General features: G+C 46.5%; 1 protein-coding gene and 1 long non-coding RNA gene across 3 annotated transcripts in view; one reads left to right on the forward strand and one right to left on the reverse strand.

The window, feature by feature from the left end:
- LOC106020827 overlaps positions 1-21193 on the forward strand; it is a 30780-nt gene extending 9587 nt beyond the window's left edge. The window contains exon 3 of the long non-coding RNA XR_002382105.2: positions 20245-21193. This is a non-coding gene — a long non-coding RNA (uncharacterized LOC106020827). The remainder of the gene's footprint in view (positions 1-20244) is intronic.
- Rnf122 (ring finger protein 122) lies at positions 6330-23901 on the reverse strand. 2 transcript variants are annotated; one of them, XM_005066598.4, is made up of 6 exons: positions 23533-23901; positions 16912-17068; positions 10849-10894; positions 10571-10612; positions 7583-7662; positions 6330-7344 (listed from the first exon to the last, which is right to left on the reverse strand). In XM_005066598.4, exons 1-6 carry the CDS (start codon positions 23555-23557, stop codon positions 7230-7232), a joined length of 465 nt encoding a protein of 154 aa, XP_005066655.1. In that variant the 5' UTR covers positions 23558-23901; the 3' UTR covers positions 6330-7229. The 2 variants fall into 2 exon arrangements, with proteins under 2 accessions (XP_005066655.1, XP_005066654.1); XM_005066597.4 differs by having other exon boundaries at positions 7583-7665; positions 23533-23899.
- Positions 23902-26093: the final 2192 nt, after the last annotated feature.

The raw sequence follows: 26093 nt of genomic DNA on the forward strand, positions 1-26093 counted from the left end.
AGTGCTGGGATTAAAGGCGCGCACCACCAACGCCTGGCTTTGCATCCCATTTTAAAGGATGCTTTTAGAGCTCAGGATGCAGTTCAGGTAACAGTGCTTGCCTAGCATGACTGAGGTCCTGGCTGTGGCTCCCCAGCACTGCCTTTAGAAATGCAGCTTTAGCTTTCAAAAGGTTCGACGTAACATTCCTTTAAACAATAAGAAAAACCCATGGCACGTGGAAGGTCATTATCCAACTCCAAGTACACAACTTCCCAAACACGCAGAGCACGTGATTCATTGTCTGGTGGAGTCTGGGTCTCGTGTGTCTCAACCTGAATGTGTAACTTTTGACACTTAACACACCTGGGATGAATCTCCTGGATTTCTTTGTCTTTGCTGAGTCGGCAGCATATAATAAGACTCTGCTCCTTGATTGAATGACCGAGCTAGGCATTGCATTTTAAGCATGAGGAAACGCAGACTTTTTTTCCCCCTCGTCGGCATTCCTTTCAGAAAGGTTGCTTAAAGTGGTGCTTAAGAGATAATTCCAGCTTGCTAAATTTAGGGTGTGGATAAAGTCCAAAGTGAGAATACTCCATTGGTAATTGTGCAAGCAATGTTAATATGTGAGGCAACGGAGGGTATTTCAAACTCCGGATGATTTTTCCCTCCCTCTCCGACACACAACATGTAATTTAACAAGATTCAAAGTTAACTGAGCCAGTGACAAGCTCTTTATCACCATGACTGAATTTCAAACATAAAACGAGGGCAGTTTTATATATAAAATAGGGTTTAGTGGTACCCTTCATGCTTAGTAATGCTAAGTTCTGACTTCAATTCCTACCACTATAAATAAGTAAATAAATGATTTCATATTTGAGTTATTCTAAAAACCACCTTGAAGTTAGAGACTTTCTTCAAAATCAATGAGTGGTGGTGCCAGGGCATCAAATGCAGGGCACTGGGCAAGGGTAGGGAAGCACCCCCTGCTAATCTCATTCCCAGCCTTTGAGACTTTGGTCACTTTCTGTCACAGACTGGCCATGAAACCCAGATCCTCTGGCATGAGCCAAGCATGCTGGCTTCACAAACATATGTTACAGTGGCTACCTTGCTTACCTTTGTATTGAAGATATTATTCAAGTCATCTTCAGTCTACTGTCCAAACAAAACAAAACAAACGAACAAACCAAAAAAGCAGCAGCAGTTCCCTGTACAGACTGGTACAACAAGAAATGTACCATTATCTGTAGCCTGCTTTGAAATTCATTAAAAAACATATTGATGATGGAAAGATAAGTCATAAAGTAGACATAGCAAAATGTTCTTGAAATAATTCAGATGGTTCACAATACAACCTTTCTGCTATAAAGGAGGAAAGGGGCAGGTACCACACATAGTTGAGACCAGATTTACTTCCCAGCTGGGACTGCAGAGCTGGTGTCAGACAGGGTAGTCATGGGGCCCTAGATGTCTTCAACTTTGGACATGTCATTAAACTCACCTTCCGACCTGGCCCCAGATTGGCTGGTGGTAGTACTGAGGTCTTGGGGGACACAAAAAGCAATCGAGGGTTAACAAATACAGGAGGAATGGAGTAGAGAGGGTATTGATCCCTGGTCTCTGGATATTTCAGGAAGGGACATGTCACAGTTTCAAAGTGAAATGTCCCTGACAGGTTCCTACGTTGAACATTTTGCACCCCAGCTGACATTGCTGTTTGAAGAGGTTATAGGACCTTTAGATGGGGACTCAGCTGGGAAGGTGGTGGGCCTTGAAGTTTTATAGCATGAACCTGCTTCCCGTCTCAATGCTGACTTAATGGAACCAGCTGACACCCAGTGCTAGCACCATACAGCTTTTCAGGACCATGCCTTTTCTATGAGGATGGGCTGCATCCCCTCAATCAATGGGAGCAGAATTATCCTTTAATCCTTCCTGATGCGTCTTGCTGGGTGTCTGCTCACAGCATTGAGGCATGATGGAAGCACTGGCAGGATGTGTCGCCATTATCTCAGAAACGAAATGGGCGTGGTTTACAGCAAAAGCAGCTTGCTAAAGGCCACCAGTGGCTTGCTGGTTTTTTGGTCTTCCTCCCTCCAGAGGCAATCCTTCAGTTTCTTGCTCTCTGGGCTTTTTGTTTAGGGGGCACAGGAGACAGACTCAACACATTTCCCGTGCTAAGTGCTCTACAACCCAGGACACCCCCAAGCCTTCCATGGTAGTTTTAAAGTCACCCCTGGCTTTCAATAGACATAAACCCTGAGCCAATCCAACAGAGATTTAAATGTGGAAAGTAGCAGAAAAAACAATCCACTGGCATTTGGTTTATTATTGCATTTTGGCTTTGAGTTCCAGTAGTTTCTCTTCTTATTGGACTCTTTATACTTCAAGTTTTTAAAAAAACATTCCAGTTATCACAAATGCTATTCATGTCTTTGAGGATATCAACTCCTTCTTGAGACACTATGCTTATTCATTGAACATTTAGAACTCAGAGACAATCTCTGTGGGGATTCACGCCATCATTTAGGCACAAACCCTTAGAAATTCCTGTTTTTTTGGGGGGGTTGGTTTGTTTTTCTTTCATGGCAACAGCAGCTCATCTGGGGAATTCTACAACAATATGGTATTCTTAGTAATATTAGACAATAGGCACAGATGAAGAAAAGTGTGCTACTTTGTAAGAGGTCATGACTGAGAACACTCAGTAGCCATCAAGCAACCTCAGTATCTCCCGGTGCTGATGTGTCCGTCTCCCCCCCTTCCCCCCTCCCTCGCCCCCCAGCTATTTATCTACAGTGCAAAAATGATGGTCTTTTGATGAGCTGTCACAGAGGAAAAATCAAAGCACAAAGGTGACATTTAATGTCTTCCCATGAGAAAGGAAATGGGCATGACTTTCAATTTCTTACATTGGATCAGTTGTAATCCAATGCTACTGAGTGGAACAACAAACAGCTTAATGTGTTCCATGAATCTGTTCAAGCTTGTAAAACCGGCCACTTTGTTCTCGTCTCCAACTCGATCACATTTGTCCCTCTGAACCTGTGCACACATACCTTCAACAGAAGACTGAGCTGTGGGTGACATGGTCAGGACAGTGAAGACGTTAATCTGTTGCTCTGAGATAGGAGATAGCGGAATGGAGGGCAGACAAGGGTAAGGAGGAAAAATGACTAAATTGATGAATAAAAGACCAGTGAAAATGGGGAAAGCCCTGGTCAGGGTGGGAGGGTTAAGTAGGAACTACCAGGAGGAAAGAGAGCGCTTTTTTTGAACCAGGGTCTATCTATATAGCCTGGCTATGTACATGGCTATATAGATATAGCATATATAGATATAGCATGGCAGTCCTGGAACTTATGTAGACATGCTGGCCCTAGACTCAGAGATCTGACAGCCTCTGCCTCCCAGGTACTGGGATTAAAGGCTTGTGCTACCATGCCTCACCCAAGGTTGCATACCTCACTCTTTCATTGAATTTCAAATTCTGCCCTAAACGAGCTCTGAACTTCAGATACCCACTTTGTAAAGTGATGGTTCTGTTTAAGACTTAAGATATCCACCATGGAATTTAAACAACGCAGAAGCCCCCAAATTAAAACAAAACAAAGACCATAAGTTGCAAAACACTGCCATGCCCCTAATAATGGGAAGGGTGAAGAACACAGGGACAATGAGGTTTTTGTCTTCTCTGACTGCGTCAGGCTTGACAACACCTTGTCTTCTGAAAGTCTTCAGCCTCATCTGCTTCCAAAACAGTAGGGCGATGAAGCTGACATTGAACTTGGATCTACATTGTGTGTGGGGGGTGTTTCCTGTTAGCCTTGACACTTAGTGTTTAATTACAGGAGCACTGTTTGTTTTTAACATCCTAACCCTAAATTCAGTGTATTCAGAAAAGCAAGCAAAGTGTCTTTTGTCAGAGAAAAAAAAAGCAAACCGAAAACCCTTGGTTATTGAAGCTGGCATGTATGGCCACAACACAACTTTTCTTGATACTTTTACATTTTAGATATATTCAGGGTAAAGTTCTTTGTTAACTTAAATAGGACTGGGCATGTTGTAGTCGCCTTCGACTGTGTGGGACTCAAGGAGAAAATAATTAGCTTAGTTCTGTACTTAGTGGCTTGTTTAAGTTTTACTTCAGGGTGCTTACTGTGTCAAAACCTTTGTTCCTGGCCTCTACACAGGACTTATCCTCCCTGCCCCCCATATCCCACCCCATTGTACTTCCCCACATTAGCTTCACGTGGAATGCACTATCTGGTCCCCAGTAGACTGGTTAATCATGGTAAATGGCCACATTACAACTCTCTCAAGGTTAGACACTGTGTCCTGCCATCCCCTCCTGCTATTGCTGTAGCGGAGAAAAGGCCCCTGCCACACCCTCTACCCAGAGTGCTCACACAATTTACCCAAGGTCAGGATTTCCCTGCTAAGTGGTTGATCTGCGTACCAGGTGTTCTAGAAAGATGGAATTAAGATGACTTCACCACCGGGCGTTGGTGGTACACGCCTTTAATCCCAGCCCTCGGGAGGCAGAGGCAGGTAGATCTCGTGAGTTGGAGACCAGCCTGGTTTGCAAGAACTAGTTCCAGGACAGCCTCCAAAGCCACAGAGAAACCCTGTCTTGAAAAAACAAAACAAACAAACAAAAGACTTCACCAATGACTGTCTGACTTGGGGCTATATTACCTAACTGTGCTCTGCAGCTGCCAATTCACAGCCAGTCAGCTGAACAGCATCATTTTCCCTTCGGTGTACTCTGTAATACAAATTACTCTAGTTCAATATATGAATGGAAGTGCTGGGAATAAAACGTGTCGTCCCCCCTCACCACCACCACATTTTGACCTCAGGATACTGATTTAAAAATCTGTGGAACAGCCGGGCGGTGGTGGCGCATGCCTTTAATCCCAGCACTCGGGAGGCAGAGGCGGGAGGATCTCTGTGAGTTGGAGGCCAGCCTAGTCTTCAAAGAGAGTTCCAGGACAGTCTCCAAACCTACAGAGAAACCCTGTCTCAAAAAAAAAAACAAACAAATAAAAAAATCTGTGAAACATGCATTTTAGTGCTAACATTTTCACCTGGATGCTAACATTGGTGGATTCTCCCCAAAGCAAGGAGAGATGGTGGAGGCAGGAGATGCAAAGCTGTGATCCGTTTCCCCATCATATTCCAACAATGCACCCACCAGTGGCAGGATGGGAGCAGAGGCTGAAATGGGCTGCGAAAATACATTCCTCACTATTTGCACGGCTTTTGACAGTGTTAGAAGAGGGTGCAGTGACCCGTGAAGAGATCACGTCCTGTAAGGCTGACAGCAGCCGGCAGGAGTTACTTAACATGAAGGTTAAGGGCACCTTCCTGCAGAGGACCCCATACTCAGGTATGCCTTAGTATTGTTCAGTCTCCCCAAGACAATGGCCAGGTAAGAAGGCACCATACCCACGCTTGGTGGCTGGTCCCCGATGGACAGTTCCTATACAGCTGTTATCAAAACACTATACTGAACTTAGCAAATGGCTTTCCTGGCCTTAGCACCCAAGGAAAATTGCCCGCTTGACTGGCATTGACCTGTGCTACCAAGCAGGGGGCAACCAGGGTTTAGCATCCTTATGCGTAAGGCATTCCCAACATCATTCTGTTCTGTATATACTCACTGTTGATGCAGCAGCCCCTTGGGAAACTGACAAAGTTAAGTTGGAGGATATAGGTAGACAAATCTGGACACACACGGGACTGTGAGTTGCTATCATGTAGAATTCTAGATAGGGTGTGGGAGGCTAGGATATGCCACTCAGGGATTGTCAGTGACACAGAAGTAGAGATGGGGCACCAGGATAGGTACATGGGACCTGTGGGTTACGAGGTCACGGGTAGTCAGCTTACAGGTTGAATCCTATCAGTTCCAAGACTTAGTTGGTGAATGACACTTGAAAACGCTGGCTTTAAAACATTTCAAAACATTCTGATAATTGATCCTGGCTTCATTAGATCTTATTTCACACTGGTGTTCAACAGGTAACCTTTTTTTCTTTTCTTTTTTTTTTTTCCTGAGGCAGGGTTTCTCTGTGGCTTTGGAGGCTGTCCCAGAACTCTCCACCACTGCCTAGCTACTTGTTTCTTTTTCATTGCCAGAAAGTAAACCCAGGTCCCTGAGCATGTTAACCAAGCACTCTACGAGTGAGCTACATGCCCAGACCTCAATTTTCTTTTCTTTTCTTTTTTTTTTTAAGGATTAGAAATGTTAAGTTTGTTCTGACTTGGGGAGGAGGAAGAACCAGGTGAAGAGCTCTGTTGCCTCTCCTGGCACAGAGCCACAACCACAAGCCAAATTTGATTAGAGAAACATGTTATTAAATTTAATTTTCTTTAAATACATAACCTTTTTCCCACTCTCAGCCACCTGGCTAAGGATGGGGAGACTCCACCCCCTCCACCCTTGGGGGCTGCATATGTAAAGCCTGAGATGGTGACGATGAAGTATAAAAATACTATTTACAGAGGGGAAGCAGGCACCTGCCCTACTGTAACCTCCAGACACCCCCATCCCAGGGTCCTTTTCGTTTAAAAAGCCCCTAGAAATGTTATGAGGATAGAAAAAGTCCCTTCCTATAGAGCGGGGTCTCTTCAAAACCAACAAGGAATTGGAAGCTCTGAGATTAACCAGGGCCAGGGAGAGAATGGATAGCACCTAAGAATCTAACAGGGGATGGTTGGTCCCATCACCCTGCAGTCAGCCAGGGCAGGCCTGGCCTTTGTTTCCTACATCCCATGTAAACATTGACTTTGACTTTTCCCTTTTCTAGGTCCCTGCCCTCCTTTATTTCATGCTGAGTCTTTCACCTTGGCTCTTTTTTTTTTTTTTTTTGACCTTTCCTTCCTTCCCTTTAAATCATCCCAAGGCGCGCTGACAGGAGTGAGGGAGGGATGTGGGTGGGGCACAGCCACCTCATCCTTTCAAGGCCAGAGAAGTGCCCATGTTCACAGTCACAGGGTTGATTCCTTCCTAGGGCAAGCATGAGGCAGGTGGATGATGTGGTACCAGGATGGAGTAGTCTGGCTAGGTGAGGCCATTGGAACCGAGTAACAGGGAAAGAAGCTCTGGGAGGCAGAGCCCAGGCAATCGTGGTCCTGGTCCGGCACTGCTGGTGAAAGCCCAGTTAACACCCAAAAGTCTTGTTCATTGCGTAGAGGAACCCCGGTCTTCCCCAGTGTCCACATACACGGAGCGCTCACACCAGTTCATCCAGCAGGATCCCAATGCTCTGCGAGGTCTCTGTGGGGCCAGCGATAGGCTTGTTGCACATGGGGCAGACACAGCGTACTTCTAGCCACTTCACCAGACACCTGTGAACAAGAGCACCGTTATCTCGGAGGAGACATTCCAGATGGCTCCAGCTGTCTCTGAGTCCAGCTGCTTCTGACAACAAAGTGCCCCTGTGCCTGCCCTTAGCTAACCCCCCGGGCGTGCCGAACCTAGGGCATCACTGTTGAACAGCATTGGTGGGGATTAGAAGGTCCTTAAAGACACTCCCTAATTAATTCTCCCCTACGGTAGCCCCTCCCCCATCACACCCCCTCATACTTGCGGTGAAACGCATGCTGGCATGGAAGCACGCCTAGCTCATCTTTCCCCTTGAAGTCTTCCAGACAAACGGCACAGGTCTGCTATGGAGGGAGAGGGAGAGAGAGAGAGAGGGAGGAAGAGGAAGGAGGGGAGAGAGAGAGAATCTGTGAGCTAGAGGCTGTCTTCATTCATCCATCCCGAGTATCCACCATCTAATTTTCAGACAAGGAAACCAAACTCCAGCCCAGTCTCCTGCGTCAGCCATATTTATAAGACTGCATCCAAAGGATAGCAGCCAATACGGCTGCTTAAACTGAAATCAACCAAATGAAGAAACTATAAGCAAAGCCCCTCAGAAGTACTAGCCACATTTTTTCAAATGTTTATTTCAATATAAAAATGTGGGATGTGGGTCAGTGGTAGTTTTGTACATCATCCGTGAGATCCTAAATTGGAATCTCCACACCACAATCGAAAACCATAAATGAAGAGTGTGTGGTGACTTTTGCTGTCAGTGATATGGTCCTTAGGAGAGGAGACATAGATCTCTCTGCCTATAATCCCGGTTTTATTTTAGGTTTTGTGGGGGGGGCAGACTCTCACATAGCCTGAGCTGGCCTCAGACTCACCGTATAAACAAAGCTGTCCCTTGAATTTCTTATCTTCCAGTCTCCACTTCCTTAGTGATGGGACTATACATAGATAGTACTCTTTTCAGTTCACTGCTTATAAGTGTGCCGATTCTTCTCCCACAATGCACACTGTTTCTTCATGCTACTACTATTGTTTGGTGCTCAGTAGCTCCCATCTTCTCACAATCATGAATCTAATAAGTCATAATGTGTTTGGATCCCTACAGTATTCTTTAGACAGGAGTGCAATTATTTAATGTCACTGATAACTTCTCAGGTAATCAAATTATGCATATTTTTGCCTCAGAAGAGAGTTGGGCTCATGGTGCCTACTTAGTGGGTGTAGGCTACTTTGATATGAGTTCTAAGCCTCTCTCACACCCTGGAGGTAGCTGTCCATATTTCCAATGCTCAACAGCTACCTATGGCTGATTGGAGAGTACAGACTCAGGACCTTCTTATGAACACGCAAGTTTTAAATTGACAGTGTTGGTCTCAAATAGTTTTGTCTTTTCTAGCCTATAGCATGGACCAAGGAGGTCCACAGTAATGAGTGAGACCATAGGACAGATGTAATGTCAGTCTTGGTTGTCAACTGGACTAAATCTGAAATTTACTAAAATCCAAATGGCTGGGCACACCTTCGAGATTTCTCTCTCTCTCTCTCTCTCTCTCTCTCTCTCTCTCTCTCTCTCTCTCTCTCTCTCTCTCTCTCTCTCTCTCCTCTTCCTTCACCTTCATTCCTTCCCTTCTTTTCTGAGAAAGGGTTTCTCTGTGTGGCCCTGGCTATCCTTGAACTCAGAGAGTTGCCGGTCTCTGAATGCTAGGATTAAAGGCATGTACCATCACCACCTGGGAGTGAGGGATTTTCTTAATTAAATCATCCGAAGTGGGAAAACCCACTTCTAATCTGGATCTTTGCGGTGAGAAGATCCACCTTTAATCCGGGCCACACCTTCTGCCAGGAGCCCATGGAGAAGACAATGAATGGAAGGGGTGTTCTCTCTGCTTGTTTTCCCTCTCCCTGGCAGGTCCATTCCTTCACTGGCATTAGATTGACTTTGGGATTCTAGTGTACAGCAAAGACCAGCTGAGACATCCAGCCTGTGGATTAGACCTTTTGGTAGACGCCCATTGTTGGACTAGCTGGACCACAGCCTGTAAGAAATTCTAATAAAGCCTTTATATATATTCATCCTGTAAATTCTGTTCCACTAGAGAACCTGATTAATACACATATATGCACCGTTACATTCTTTAAATCCAGACTTGTATCCCCATTTATGAAACTCCAAGATCTCAGCTGAACTATTCCAAAAGCCTTTAGCAAACACCTGAGCTTATTTTAAGAACCTGAGGTGTCGTAGCAACATGGAAAACAAGAGTAAAATGAGGCCACGTCTAAAGAGTCTCATGTTTGGTGATGCTGGAATCGTATTCATTTTCAGACAACCACAAAAGGCCAACTCGCTGGCTAGGGTGTCTGTGGTTATGGATAGAAGCCTTGGGAGATGAGTTAGGTAACCTCAAAGACTAAGGGGACTGATCTGGAAATGGTCCATTAAAAGAGGGGGTAGAAGAAAAAAAGGGAAGGGGGACCGATGAAATAAAAAGGTCAAAGTTGATAGACCCTATGGAATTGCCGTGTGTGTGTGTGTGTGTGTGTGTGTGTGTGTGTGTGTGTGTGTGTGTATGTGTGGCGGGCGTGGAGGGGGAGGGGGGATACAAGTTACTGATCTGTTAGGACAATGTAATAAACATGAATGAAAGGACCTTATTTTCTTTAGTCACAAACTGGAGCATAGGCACCAAATAAAGGGAAAGTTAGCATCACACCGCCTATGTCACAGAGTGTGTGACACTCTTATTGATTCTGCACACCACACTGCCTAAGGCATAGAGTTTATGATACCCTTAAGGATTCAACACTGCACCCTGCCTATAACATAGAGCCTGTGACCACACTTATAGATTCTACACAGCATACTACCTATGATAGAGCCTGTGACCACACTTAGATTCTACGCAGCACACTATCTATGATATAGAGCCTGTGGCCACACTTAGATTCTACGCAGCACACTATCTATGATATAGAGCCTGTGACCACACTCAGATTATGCACAGCACACTACCTATGGCATACAGCCTGTGACACTCTTACAGATTCTACCCAGCAAGCACACTGTCTATGGCAGTGATCCCTTTGTTTCCTGCCTTACTTGACTCTAGAGTAAATGTATTACCTGCCAGGATGAATTCCTTCTGTTTGGACACAGGTAATCTGAAGGCAGGGACTACAGAGTCTGGAAAAGGTCCAACCCATGAGCTGGAGAAGGATCCTCCCAAACATTAGTTATCCCCAGACACTTACCCCATAGAGCTGCAACTTCTTAGCATCGCCTTTAAGCACCACCTGAGGAGGAAAGAAGCAGCTGATGTCTGAAGGTACCAATATAGAAGCCAGAGAGGCTCATCCAATGATTCTGTCTCTCTCTGTCTCCATGAAAGTGGAGGGCAAACCCTACTAGGGAACAGTGGCAGGAGTGGTGAGCCTCCGGGATGTCCAGGGGGTTGGGGAATGTAGGCTATGGAAGCCTGGGTAGCTCTTCTTATCAGGGCAAGTGGGGAAGAAGTGTAGTGCTACTTTACCTCCTTGTAGCCATATCGCTCGCTCTGTGCCTGGTTCCGGAGTTTACTAGATGGAGAAAGAAAGAGAAGAGGGCAGATTACCATGTTTTGTTTTGTTTTATTTTGTTTTGTTTTAAGACACATAAGATAATGACAAGTATGTGAGTGCTTGGACAGTTTTCTGGAGGTGAGATGGGTCCTTGTTTCAGTAATGCCAATGGGAGCATAGTTCAGAAGTATGCCAGCCAATCAGAAATGAGAAGGATTAGGATTTTTATTACCAGGTTCCAGCCACTTTCTGGGCTGTTCTCCAGCAGGGCATCCTAAATGGCTTATCTGCTTTCTTTCCCTGTTTCCAGTAGGTAAATTCCTTCAGATATCCAAACTACGTAAACCAACAGTGTGCTTACTGTGTGCAGAGGGAGGCAGATATTTCAAATGGTTGCCTGCAAAAAGCCACTCTCGGATAGCCAAAACACAGCATGTTGTTACTCATAGCATAATAAATAGTTCATCCAGGCTACATTGTGTGTCCCTTGGAGACTGACATTGTCTCACTGAATTCAAATGACTCCAGGAAGGAAGAACTTTTCATTTTATAGTTAAAAAAAAAAAGCCCAAAGAAATCAAGCAAGATGCCCAAACTTTACAGAGCTGATGGGGAGCAATTCCTGGGTTAAAAGTCAGTCTGTGATTACAGAGCCCACCCTCTTTACCACAGAACGTGATCCCCCTACCTCTGTAATCAAATGGAATACATTGGAGCCCTGAGTTCCTATTTGATCTTGAGATACAATGAATGCTTTATTAAGCCTTTGACTTTGGGTGACCCACTGTGCTGCCTTACATCAGTGGGGGACATTTTCACTGTGAGTTCTACACAGAGCCCAGACTGACTTCAAATTCAGGTAGGTATACATGTATCCTATATATGGGCACAGAACTTTCTCTCACCTTCCAGTTGTTGGTGAGTGCTAGGAATTAACCCCAATGCCTCAGGCATGCTATAATGATCAAGTTAACTTGATTAAGAAATACCTTAGTATCTCAGTATTACGTGAAGTATATATCAGGGTGCATCTATGATGTCATTTCCCAACATAATCCAACCATGAGAGTTTTGACCTGGTCCTTCCATGGATTCACAGTACAATGGTATTCTAGAAGGTTGTAGAAAGAATCTTGCCCTGGTCCTTTCCTGTCTCTTGTCCATGCTTCTGCCACCACAATTTTCTGCTGAAGCATTTGAGACTAAGTGACCACAGATGAAACCCTCCAAAACCACAAATCAAATCAGGTATGTTTCATAACAACAATAAAAGTATATTTGATATATATGGTATTTTTTACTGCGTACATGCTTCTCTCCATTGAGCTACACACCCAGCACTTTCTAACATAGATCTGGCTGGCGTACGGGAGGGAAGCCTGGTTACACCTCACACCTGTTCTTACTGGATCGACAGGCTACGAATGGCTTTCATTATTCTTCACTGGGTGAAGATAGAAGGAAAAAAAAATCAACATCTCATAGTATAAAAACTTTTATCTCATGACCTGAGCTATGCTAGGGCATAGCTCAGCAGTGGAGCCTGGGGTTGATCCCAGAACTACAAAAGAAAAAGAAATCCACTTTTAAAAAACTGCCATTGGTCTATCACCGTATGTATGTATCGCCTATGATTGCCTTTGGAACTGGCTGTGATGGCGTAACAGAATAGCTGGGTGGTTGTGAGGGAGACTTTACAACCCAACAAGCCCGTAAATAAAAAGGTTGCTGCCCTAAGTGACAAACTCAGAACACCTCATTTCAGTGGTGGTAGCCCCTCCCTGGGTGGTGAAGAAGCAGGGTGCTTAGGCATGCCTGAGAGGTGGGTCAGGACAGATAAGATCTGGCCACCAGCGGCCTCCATCCTTCCTGACAGGAAGTCACGTGGTCTGGCAAGGTTGACTGTTCCTGGAGCCTCTGTGAGCCTCTGGGAAAGTCCCTGCCAGGTGGCCTCCTGCCAGGGTTTGGGGCTTAGGCAGCACTGCCATTGAGGCTCGCACCGCTCCCCCCCCCCCACACCCCCTCTATCATGTGCTCACTTTCAGGTCTGGACTAAACCCTTAATGTGCAGAAGTCTCCAGACCTGGAAATGTTTTCTTATATAATACAAGTGTGTCTTCTCTGCCTCCAAAGGGGATGGGCAGGGAAGGGTGTGTCCAAAGCACAAGTGAGCTATTACCTGACCACACTGTGTCTGATCTTTCTTTAGAACTTTTCATTTTGTTTCCTGTTTTTAGGGCTTCTCTGTGGAACATTCTTAGCTGTCCTGGAATGCCTTTTATAGACCAGCCTGGCCTTGAACTCAGAGATCCGTCTGCCTCTGCCTCCCAAATGCTGGGATTAAAGGCTGGCCCCACCACTGCCCAGCCTTCTTTCCTGTTTTTGAGAGTCTTATGTAACCCAGGCTGGCCTCAAAACTGGTTGCTTGGCCAAGGATGACCTTGGCCTTCTGATTTTCTTTCCTTAATCTCTGAGATGCTAGGATTGATTATGAGAGCTCTGGGCTTGCTAGGCACTCTCCAGTTTAGCTACAACCAAGTCCATCTGCACTCCTGATCTTATCCTCCCCTGCCCTCTAGGTCTAAGGACCGAATGCTTGCTAGGTCACTGAGCTACATTCCAACCCTGTCTGGGTAGAAGTTTAAAGGAGAGAATGCCACACATTTTTTTTTAAAGTTCAACTGCCTCACCAACAACACTGACATGTTGAGAGACCTAACGTGTGCAACCTGTAATTCGTCTTCCACCACCGATGCAGAGTGTGCTATGCTCTATGACCACTGGGGTCCAGTGCCTGGGGTCCTCTCACCTATTGTGTATGGAATGCTCCCTTTAATAGAGGGACCCAGAGCCCTCAGAGCTCCATCTTCATTCTGCATGGCTATTTCGGCTCAGGAAGGATTAGGTCTTGAGGAGATGGGGCCCAAAGGATTGGAAAGAAAACAACAGCAGAAATCATGCTCTGGTCCGTCCCAGCTGGGGACGGAGAGCCAAGGACTCTAGACAGGTGGCTCTCTCAGCTGTTGGCTGAGCAAAGCAACTAAAAATACCACGATTTCAATGAGACCATTGCAAGCCACTGCCAACAGGCTCTCCCTTCCCTCCTTTCCCTTTGAGAGCAAGACAATGCAGCCAGCTCCTGAAAATAATTGTTCCTTTCCTGCCTATTTGTAGTCCACCGGCCCCTCCATCCTGTGTAAGCAGAGGCCAGCTCTGAGGGGAAAGAGGAGAAACTAGGGGCAGCTGGCAGTTGATGTGTCCTTGGCTCGTGAGCTCACCGGGTCAGGAGCGGCAGTCATGGACCTATTTTGGCAGAGGTGGAAACTGAGACGCAAGGAGAGGAAATGGCCTTTGTGCCTGTGCGTCTTTCTATATATAGACACAGATACCACATGTCAGTGAGCCTTTGGAAGCATCAGACCCAGGGGGCAGCTGGCTCTGGACAGACTACGGGACACAGGGTGGGGTGGTGAAGGAGCCAAACACTGCAGAGAGGACAGATGGCACAGTGCGGATGGCTTTTAGAATCATGCAGTCACTACTCTCTCTGTCCTTCTGCTACAACCCAAACAAAACAAATCAGGAACCAACAGAACAACCTGTCTTGCCCCGCAGGACCCTGACGCCCAGCTGAAAGGGGTTAGCCATGCAGGTCTCAGCGAAGACACACAAAGGTCAAAACATGGAAGACAGCATGAAAGGCTAAATTGTGAGATTAACCCACCTCAGCATCTTCCTGGGCAAATTTTTTTTTTTTTTGGTTTTACGAGACAGGATTTCTCTATATTGTTTTGGAGGCTGTCTGTCTAGCCTGGCCTCGAACTCACAGAGATCCGCCTGCCTCCGCCTGCCTCTGCCTCCCGAGTGCTGGGATTAAAGGCATGCGCCACCACCGCCCAGCTCCTGGGCAAATTCTTAACTGTCCAGAATGAATGACTTCATTTACGCAGTTCTCTAACCCTTACATTGGATGCTTGTTCGTAGAATTGGGTGAGCTAAATGGTTCACTGCAATGCCTACTATGAGAAAGCCCTTAGCAAAGAGAAGCCCAAAGCACAAGGTCATACCTGGTAGTGGCAATTAGGAAACGAACCTCAGTTATCTACTTGTGGGTCAGAGTGTTAGCCTCTGGATTTTCTTTTGTTTATCATCATTGGTCCTTGTGGGGTGTGTGTGTGTGTGTGTGTGTGTGTGTGTGTGTGTGTGTGTGTGTAGAAAGGAACCAAATCGAGAAATACAGTTTTATAAAATTTTATAAACTTATATTTCTATCAGTCACATTCTAAATAAATCTGAGATAACTTGAAACATGCATGCCTTCACCCTTCATGAGAATTGAGTTAATTGCCTGATAAAGGAGTTGAGGGAAAAGGTCAGTGAATAAGAATAGTCTTGGGAGGGAAACAGGGAGATTATAAATCAGGAAAGAGCAAGTCTACATTCACTCCCACTTAGGAGTTAAGCGTGGATTTTGCACTAATTGTAGCAGAGGAAAAATCAAGCACTATTTTCCATCTAGGTGGAGAAATTCAAGTTTTAAAAGACCTGTTTGGAGGTCAGGCAGTGGTGGCGCACACCTTTAATCCCAACCCTCAGGAGGCAGAGGCAGGGGATCTCTGTGAGTTAGAAGCCAGTCTACAGAGCAAGTGCCAGCGTTGTTACAGAGAAACCCAATGTCGAAAAACCAACAAAACAAAAAGACCTGCTGGGGAAGGTTCTGAAGAGCCCGAAGTAGTCATTGGCTGTGGGAACAATGCTTGTCTCTGGAACTCCCAAGCATCTGCCTCTTAGGCAGAAGCTATCCCCCAGCAGGGAATCACAACATGGTACCAAGACTCCCGTCTCTTAATTTCCTAAATTGATTCGAGTAGACCCTAGCCCATGTCTCCCTGGGTAGTGTGTGTGCCAGGGAAGGGGGCAGTTGTCACAAAGACTGCAAGAATTATGAACATGTTCTATTGGCCAGAGATGTCCTACTCTCTCCAATGTACAGGGCAGACCCATGGATGGGATTGAGACCCAGAAGCACCAACAGAGCACCCCACTAGAACAACTCTGCTTTGGTTTCTGCTCTAAGCACCAAGCATGCCCAACACTTCCCCCATGTGCATGTGTGTACTCACATTCCTGTGTGGATAAGCACACATGTGTGTATGTAGAGACTGACATACGGGTATATGTAGGAGACTGACACTGGCAGTCTTCCTCAGTGGCTCTCTACCTTATTGACTGAGACAGCTTCTTTCCATTGAACTCAGAGCTCCTTGAGATAGCCAGCTTGCTCTAGGGATCCCGTGTCCATATTCCAGGACTAGAATTACCTCGGGCTGCCATGCTCACCCAGCATTAACATGAGTTCTGGTATTCAAATTCCACTCCTGATACAGGCACTTGAACCACTGAACCATCTCCCCAGTTTTTTAGTAGACAACAAGCTCCTATGTCTTTCACCATGAGGAGAAATAGTTTCTGGAGCTTAGCTACCCCTGCCAAGCTCAAGCCCTTCCCTTGATCCCTAAGCAACTAAGAGTAAGTGTCATTTTTCCTTTCCACTCTCAAAAATAAAAAGAAAACTTACAAGACAGAATAAACAAGGACCTTTCTAGCATGAGCTTGCCAACATCAGCATTGGGAGAACTGGCAACTAATCTCACAGGTGAACAAGTGAACTGATACCTACCTACCTATGTCTCCCTGTCTGTGGGTGGGAAGCAGGTTAAGAGTGCTGGATTTATCACTCAGCTAACAGTCATTCTAGACAGCCCTCGAATAACTGACCAAGAGGTGGAATGCAGTCCAACCCTTGGTGACCTTATGTCTGGGATAACTTGATGAGCTGATATAAATGCAAACACTAGACCTCAAGGGTCCAGAGAAGGGTGGGCTAATGTACATCCTCCATAGAGGCTCCGGAATAAGGCTCTGATGTGTGTGCGTGTGTGTTCACTCGTGTGCATGCCTTGCTCTATATCCTCCATGCACTTGTCTCCCTCCTCCTTCATTTCCCTCCCCAGATCAGTCATCCGGCAACCAACCTGATGAAGTAGCAGCAGAAGATGAGGCTGAGCATGAAGACAAAGATGCCTGTACCGAAGATGACCATGTAGATGTTGAGGGGAAGGTCTTGGAAACTGATAGGTGGCATTGAGCAGGACTTGTTGGTACTAACCAGTCCCAGGCCACAGAAACACCCTGCAAAGCAAGAGGCAAATAATACTGAAGTTAGACACTTTTACCACTGAGGCCTGGCACATTGCGTTAGCAGGGATGTCAGGTTCTAGCTGAAGAATATTATTTCCCAGCACTAACTACTAACTACATGGTCCTGAGTAAATTACTGAGTCAATCTGTGAAATGGAATGTTGAGCAAAGCACTTAAATGGATTAAGAATTTAGAAGCCTGAAGTGGTGGCGCATGCCTTTAGTCCTAGCACTCCCTAGCAGCAGAAGCAGATGGATGTCTGAGTTCAAGGCCAGCCTGTTCTACAGATCGAGGATCCAAGACAGCCAGGGCTATGCAGAGAAACTGTCCTAATAAGCCAAACAAAGAATTCAGGCAAGGAAGGACAGAAAGTAGAAAAAGAAAACAAAAACAAAACTGCCTCCAAGTAGGAGATGCTCATCGAGCACACAGCAAAAAGAAGAGTCTTAGGTGAGAAAATATATTGTTTGAGTCCTGACCCATGCCTCCTAAGCAACCTATGTGACATTCAATGAGTAATTACTATAGAATTAATCTCATCATAGGAAAACTAGCAAATAGAGGGTTAGGGTAGAAATGACGGCTTGAGAAATAGTAAGCTGGAAAGAGCAATGGCAAAGGTCATTTTGTCACTAAAAACCACCTGTTCAGAAACCAGACAAGAAATTGTTCACAAGAAGTCCAGGCCAGCATTCCAGAAGGTGCTGATGAGAACTGGTGTCAGGGACTATCATTTTCATTGAGTGGTTACCTTTCTATTCACAGCTGCAAGGTCCCACCCTTGAACACATCCCCTACAAACTTGTTAGAAATGTGCAGTCCCTTCAGAAAGGGAGAATTGATGGGCAAAGGAGTTAAGACTGGGCTGGTTTAACCCACAGAAACAGTTGACCTGAACAAGGGGGAGCTCTTGGACCCCATATTGATGGCTGTGTGGAAAGCATGGGACTGACCCAGACCCCCCTGAATGTGGGTATCAGTGAGGAGGCCTAGGTAATCTATGGGACCTTGGGTAGTATTTATCTCTGGCGTACAAATAGATTTTGAGTGCCCATGCCACAATGTGGGATGCTCTCTCAGCCTGGACTCTTGGGGGAGGGCCTAGACCCTACCCTGGATGACATGACAGACTCTGGAGATCCACCATGGAGGGCCTCACCCTCCCTGGGGATTGGAGTGGAGATTGGGGAGGGGTCTGGTGGGGAGGGATGGGGAAGAGGGGAGGGAGAGGGAGCTGTGAAACAAGCTTGTTTCTAACTTAAATTTTAAAAAAAGGAAGAAAAAAAAAGAAATGTGCAGTCTTAGGTCTATACTCACTCCATGAACTGGATTCATGATCCCAATGATCTAAGAAGGGTCTAGGCAGCTGGAACAAGGGAATGATGAGTTCCAGGCTAGCCTGAGCAATGCAGTGATACCCCTGCCCAGCCCCCAATCCACCACAAACAAAGAACCACATTCCTTTAAGGAAATATTTTCTTCTTATATCACCTCAGACATACAGGAAGGTATATCACCTCAGACATTACAGCTGGAAAGAGAAGAGCCAAAAGCATTGAAGGGTGATGTCCCTGATTAACCAGAACCTGTGTCCTACATTCCAAACACATTCTACCCTCCTCGCCTTTTTACTTTCCCAAGACCTGCCAGACCTCAGGGGCTAGGCTCTCTCCTGGCTTTCTGGTTAGGAGCCAGGATTCCACCTGGTAATTACCACGACTGAGTGCTACCACAACTCTGCAAGTAGACCAGTTCCAGAGGCTGCCATCAATTGTGACACTGTGCTATGGTCTGCACTTGAGGCATCCCTCAGCGGGCTTAGATGCTGACCCTTCTTCCTCTCTGCTTCTTGAACCCCATGAGGTAAAGCTACTTCTTTCCCACTTGATAGACTTAAACCTCAAAAAGTCAGGAGCTAAAATGCTCTAAGTCATGTATGATTATGAATCTGAAACAGTGATGACATGACTAAGCGTCACACATGGTACCCGTCATTCCTCTGTGTCTTATCAGTAGATGACCTAAGCCTTCACCCAAAAGTCTAACACCACGCCCCACCCTACTGCCACATCTCTATTTTACACACCTTCTTCTGTCTTATCCATGTCACCACTGTTTCTAGTTTCTCCGTGTCTGGCAGTATCCTCCAACTCCACTTACCATGTCAGTTCCACACTCTTGTCTGGTTTCTAGTCCAGAGGAACATGCAGCCCACCGCCTTGCAATAGCCTGTGAGCTTTCTCCACTTGGGCCAGTCTTATTTTATCTTGCCCACCTATGTCCCTGTCTGTCTCCACACCTTCGTCTATGTCACCTTCTCTGTCTAGAATTCTTTCCTTTCCGAAGTCTAGTCTTGGTCTTTGTGATAATTTTCCTTTCCGATGCCAGGGTTGTGGGCTGAACTAGTACCTTGCATAGGCTAGGCAGAGATCTGCTACTGTGCTGAATCCTCAGCCCCTGCATGGTCTTTAGGCTAGTCCAGGGACCTCTCAGGAACTCTACAATGCTTGAGACTTGCATCGCTTGCCATGGTTTTTGCTCCAAACATCTTCTGTTACCCTGATGTTGCTAGCATAAACTTAATTTGGTTCCCGTTGCACTCTGCATCGATCATACGATAATAACGATAGTTGAGATGAAGAATAAAAGGAGCATACCAGCAATGGCTGGATGGCTTTCCATGTAGGAAAGAGACAGACTCAAGCACTTGACAAAGTGAGATGTGGCAGTGGAGGTCAGTCTACAATTCTGGGAGTAAGTGTAGTCATCCCAACAAGCCTGAACTTTGCTCAGCCTGGGAATACCAACTTGGACTCCCAAACACTCTGTAGTGCCCTGAGAGCTAGTGCTTGGTCTGTCTACATAGCTAGTTAACAGACAGCTCCTTGCTTTCTCAAAACAACCTAGTCTCCTTGGCAAAAGCTCCTACTTCAAAGTGGGAAGACTGATGTTTGGGAAAACTGCCCAGAAACTGCCCTCAGCTAATAAATCACCAGTCCACCAACAGGTTTTGTTCTGGGTGTGCTTTATACAGTGACCTAGACCTTATGGGGAAACAAAAAGCGAAAGAAGCTCTTGTTCGGAAGGCATTTTCAATTAGGGGCAATTGAAGAAGCAATTAGCTACTAAAGTTTGCTTTGCTCAATAGAATGTTTCTTGCTTCTAGGTTCCACTGGAGGGTTAGAAAGAATACTGTTTTCATCACTGGTTCCCGCTTGAGGGTTTGCTTTCTGCGGGCCTTTCACAGAGCAACTCTCTACTAAGATATCATGCTAGACCTGCCCCAGCATCCTCCATTCTGCACCAGAAAAGGCCAGACAATTGCATCTTCAGGATCAACAGGACCATCTACTGCCAATAGCCTCCTTCACCCTGCCACAGAAATATCCGATGCTGTAAGAGGGCCAGCATTCTCTCCACAGTTACTATGGCTCTTCTACGAACCTTACATAAGCAGGATCCTGTATCTACTGGGTCCCAAAGAACCTCACATTTCTACTCTGAAAAACTAGAACTGTGTTTAGAGGGTATACGCTTGCACCCTGCAGGAACTTTGGTTCCAGCAGTCCCAGATCAGTTTATCTCCATCTTTTCCCATCTCCTAAAAGGCTTTCCCTGGGGCTCTAGGACTGAATCAATGAACTTGGGACTTTATGGGGCCTATAAGGAGTCAGCTTCAAGAGTAGATGTTCAGCCTCTGTTGTGTAATAGTTTCCTCTGAGATTCAAAGATTTCATTCTGCAGGAAGCTCCTTAAGCAGGAGGGTAAACTCAAATAGCTTCAGGAAGTCCCTGAAGTGGACCAGATTCACCAGGCTCCTCTCTGTCAGAGGAAACAACAAAAGCTGAGAATCTGAACTCAGATGTGAAAAAGCTATAAAGAAGACCCTTAAAACCAGATTCAGTCACTTGAAAAGGACACTCTCAATCTGCTGACCTGCTTGCTTTCTGTGTAGTATGTTCCAGGTTCCCAGCTTTTGTGAGCAATCGCCCACATTGGGATGGGCTTTGGTGATAGAACTCTCTCGGAGTCATTTCTGCCCCTGTGAGTAGTAACCCCTCAGCCATACTCCTGTAAGTAATCCCAATAAAACTCATTGGTTCACCCAGGTTGAACTTCAGTGGTATCCATACTTTGGTCATTCCTGGGGTGAGTAGACATGTGAGTTGCATCTCCCCAGGAAAAAGCTTTGCCACACAACAGCCTGCTGTCACAGTAGCTCATGTGTGTGACCCCAGCACTCTGAGGAGCTCAGGCAGAATGATTGAGTTTTCCTGAGGCCAGCATAGGTGACAGTGAAAACCCATCTCATAAAACAAAGCTTCTATTACAGTGTGAATGAGTTTCATTCATTCTACACGTTGGAGAACAGAACTGGTTTTGGATTTGAAATGTTATTATTTTAGAATGTTTGTACATAGTGTGATATCTCTAGGATAGAGCTCAAGTCTAAACACGAAACTCACCCTATGTTTTCAGATTGGGAATGTTCAACTTGTACTCTTGAAGAGAAATGGAAAAAAATAGTGATCTAAATTGGACAATAGAGTTTTTCCTTAAAACTTATAGGTCAAAGAATACCCAACCCAGATATGGGGTCTCTAAGGAAATTTTCAAGGGGGCAGACATGGGGTTGCATCCCCTCTGGAATCAAGAGACAGGATCTGCCAATCACTTTATCTATCATCTATCTATCTATCTATCTATCTATCTATCTATCTATCTATTTTTGGTTTTCTGAGACTGGGTTTCTCTGTAGCTTTGGAGCCTATCGTGGAACTCACATTGATGCACCTGCCTCTGCCTCCCAAGTGCTGGGATTAAAGAAATGCACTACCACAGCCTAGCCCAATCACTTTGAAAAGTGCAATATAAACCGGATGGTGACAGAGACAGGTGGATCTCTGTAAGTTTGAGGCCAGCCTGGTCTACAAAACTACACAGAGAAACCCTGTCTCTAAAACAAAACAAAACAAACAAAAAAAAAGAGTGCAAGATGAAGAAAGTTTGCAGCGCTGGTCAGTGATGGAGTATGTGTAGCATGAGCAAGGCCTGGGTTCCATCACCGCGGGGGTGGGGCAGAAGCAGGGAAAGACAAAACACTTCCCAAAGGGAGCTGCCAGAAAAAGGTCGGGGTTACTGACAGCTTAGTCCTCCCTAAGTCTCTGGTCCATTGTCTTCGACTTGACACCAGAATGCCTCATCTCAGCTGGCAGGCTGCAAGCAGGAATGACGTCAGGGCAGGTCTGGCCAAGACCAGCGGATCTGGGAACTGCTTCTTTCCAGCCAAGGGAATCTTTCCCAGATGCTGGGATACACCGTCAGGCCTCAGCCCCCATCCCCCGCCCCTCTCCATAACCCGCCTATCACACACAGCTTGGTTCATTTTCAGGAAATTAGATCCGACTAGCAAAAGGAGGAAGGAGGGGGGATGGGGGCCACTCATACACATGCGGCCCAAACCCTGCCTTAAAACAAAAGACTCTTGAAATAATTAATCCAAGATCTGGCAGAAGCCTACTAAGTAACCAGTCAGCCATACCAATAAATAAATAAATATATAAAATAAAAGCGCCAGATGCTTTCCACCTCTCCCAACTCTTCAAGCTTAAAAAAAGTGGCCAAGATTCTGGGGACCCTTTGGGGGAGGGGTGAGTGGTATTAACATCTAAAGCTTAAGTGGCGGGCTCAGAAAGATCCGTCAGGTAGCTTAAACGGGAAATCCAGATCCGCTCCTTATCCATAACACCTGAGCCACCCAAAAAGCCTCAGGTGAACTAACTTAGTTAGCACCATTACCCCGTAGGGCATGGATAGGGGTTGGTGGCCAGTGGCTGTGTCTGGATGCAGTGTCACCACCTCGGCTGAAAGCAGACCCTATGGCCAGGCCTCCTCGCCAGAATGCAAAGCTCTTGCCAGGCCAGCCCTGAGCTGGGAGCCCAGCAGTCTGCAAGACTTTATCTGTTCAGTATTGGCGCTCATTAATCCAGAATCTTGCCCCTGGAAGCCGCTGGGAACCAACAAAGATGAGGAAAGTCACCCCGTGCTCTGTCCCACACATTGCACTGTACACGTATTTAAAAGAGCCTGCAAAGTTTCAGAACCGGAACTTGAGCTCCCTCTAGGAGGAGATCCTTGCCGGAGCGCGGATTTAATTCTCTAACCACCACAACAAAGAACAGAGTTTGAGAGCGCACAAAGGCAGGCGAAAAGGGTAGAAGAGCCGGACCACCACACAAAGGCCAGGAAGCCCTCGGCTCACATGCCCCTGGTCCTCCACTCGCTTCTAGACCCTTTTCATCCCCAAACACTGAGATGGGTCGTTTCAAACTGCACGTTGTGCAGAGCACCGCAGGGCGCCAGGACGCCTTCTGGGCCATCCCAGAGACGGGGAAACTTGGCTCAGGACCTGGACCGGAGTGGTGTCCACTCACCTGCCCGTCCCGGAACTCACCGTTACACCACTGGAATGGGTGCATCAATGAAGTCAAGGTCAGCTTCCCGGAGCGAAAGGAGACAGGGTGCTGAGACCTGGTGGGGTTGTGCACGGCGGTCGCCGAGCTGGAGATGCAACTCCTGGAGGAGTCAAGGGCTGCGGAGAGGCCGGTTTGCAGAGCAACAAAGAGGGCAGAGGAGGAAACAAACAAAGTCTTTCGGAGCGGAGCTCTGCGGAGGGGAATCGCGGAGGGCCCGGGCCGAGACTGCAGCGGAGTGGGCCGGGACGCCCGGCCGAGGAGGCAGCAGCCGGGGCACGAAGCCGGGCTGGGGTCCCACCGCGCCGAAGAGTGCGCGCTGGGATTCCGAAAACTGACACGGAGAGGCGCACACCCCCCTCCCTATGACTGCCCCCTCCTGGGAGCCCGCCCCCTGCTCGTCACCTGCCCTCCAGCCAATGGGAGCCTTTTTCCTGCCCCCGGGTATTATTTACAGGCGGGTCCCCACTCTGGAAAGGGGAGTTTTTTCGCTGGGTAGTCTCCTACCCCGCCTCCTAGCCAGAGCAGGGGAGTCCCGGGTTTTCAGGGGCGACGCCCGCAGGGGGCGGAGACCGCCACCTCCCAGGACGCGGGCGGGGGACGGGGTAGGGAGGTGGGGGATAGAGTAGGGGAAGGACCAGACGATTAGTGCCACTTTTGTTTTCCGCCTACAGATCCCTGCCTGTCTGGAATTTCTATAGCTCTGTAGCAGCCAGCCCTGGAGGGTTGTGCGTGGCAGTTAGAATATTCCCAGATCCACCGCCAAAGGAGGGACCTGAGACCAGAAGGCAAAGCAGATGAAACTCAAAACTCGAATCTTCAAAAGGGCTATTGTTCTCACCTCACTTCGGGACAGCGCCTTCTTTTACAACAAGGATTTGAGGCCTAAAGCTGAGAGACCATCACTTGCCAGGGTTACAGTTCCCCAGATTGTGGCTTTGTCATTGCGGGGTCTTGTGTGGGTGTGGAATGAACAGCTCACGAAGGAAAGACAATCTGAGTTCTCTGTGCAGTATTATTTATTTTGCATGACTTTCCACTGTTCATTTCATATTTTTTTCTATTTATTGATCTATCTATCTATCTATCTTGGTTTTTCGAGACAGCGTTTCTTTGTAGCTTTTGGAGCTTGTCCTGGAATTTGCTCTGTAAACCAGTCTGGTCTCGAACTTCACAGAGATCTCCCTACCTCTGCCTCCCGAATGCTGGGACTAAAGGTGTGCACCATCACTGCCCGGCTTCATGTTTTATTTTTTAAACAGAAATTTATTTAGTCCTCACTGGTCTCCAAACGTAGAGAGATCTGCCCTCCTCTGCTTCCTGATTGCTGGGATTACAGGCATACGCTACCACACCCAACTGGTTTATTTCTGTTTTTGTCTATCGTTCCACTTAAAGTATTACCATCAGGTGTACAGTATCGCTCAGAGTACCTTGGTACAGGAGCCTCATCCAGGGTCAGAAGTGTGTGAGGAGACAGACCCACAACTAAGCAAACAAAACGTCCTGTTTCGTGTTCCCCACACTTTTCTACCCCACTATTGATCTGTCCACTGGAATGGAGTACTTCCCTAACTCTGGGGAGTTCCTGGCACCTAAGTAAGCTAATGCATGTGAGTGCTTTGCCATTTCAAAGTATAGTCGTTAAACTATCAAATGTCCTGCTCAGCCCCACGGAGCTGCTGGAACCAAGGCTATCTTCCAGTCTCTGGGGATGGTCAGATGATCTCCAAATTCAAAAGGCCCTTGTGGGCAGTGACATGATGTTTGAAAGTGAGCTATATATCCCTTAATATTAAACTGTCTTTCCCTCCTAATATTTGCATAATTTGACAATGTAGAGGGCTCACAGTAGTTTATCAGTTGCTTCCTTAACAATTCTGTTCTTTCAGGGTTAGGCCGAGGTGTGGTGTCACGGGCAGAACTAACTGCTTTCTCTGTTTATTTATTTATTTAACTTTATTTTCTGTGCATTGATGTGAAGGTGTCAGGTCCCCTGGAACTGGAGTTACAGACAGTTTCAAGCTGCCATGTGGGTGATGGGAGTTGAACTCTGGTCCTCTGGAAGAGCAGTCAGTGCTCTTAACCACTGAGCCATCTCTCCAGCCCTTGTTTGTTTTGTTTTGTTTTTTTTTTGAGACAGGGTTTTAATGATGTAGCTTTGGATGATCTGGAACTTACACTATATGACTAGACAGACCTGGAAATAAAAGAGAGTTCCCTGCATCAGCCTCTTTCGTGCTGGGATTAAAATGTCAGGAATGACACACTTCCTCTGGATTCTTTTTCTTTTTTGGTCTTTTTAAGACAGGGTTTCTCTGTGTAACTTTGGAGCCTGTTCTGAAACTCACTCTGTAGACCAAGCTGGCCTTGAACTCACAGAGATCTGCCTGCCTCTGCTTCCTGAGTACAGGGATTAAAGGCGTGCACCACCACCACCTGTCTCCTCTGAATTCTTAATGAGATCAGTGCAAAGATTCTCTAATGGCCTCTCCCATCATCCTCTTTGCCTCTGACTTCAGAGTCACGCTAATGGCAGACA

Source organism: Mesocricetus auratus, unplaced genomic scaffold (genome assembly GCF_017639785.1).
Source record: "Mesocricetus auratus isolate SY011 unplaced genomic scaffold, BCM_Maur_2.0 Super-Scaffold_100026, whole genome shotgun sequence".
In the NCBI taxonomy this organism is placed as follows: Eukaryota; Metazoa; Chordata; class Mammalia; order Rodentia; family Cricetidae; genus Mesocricetus; species Mesocricetus auratus.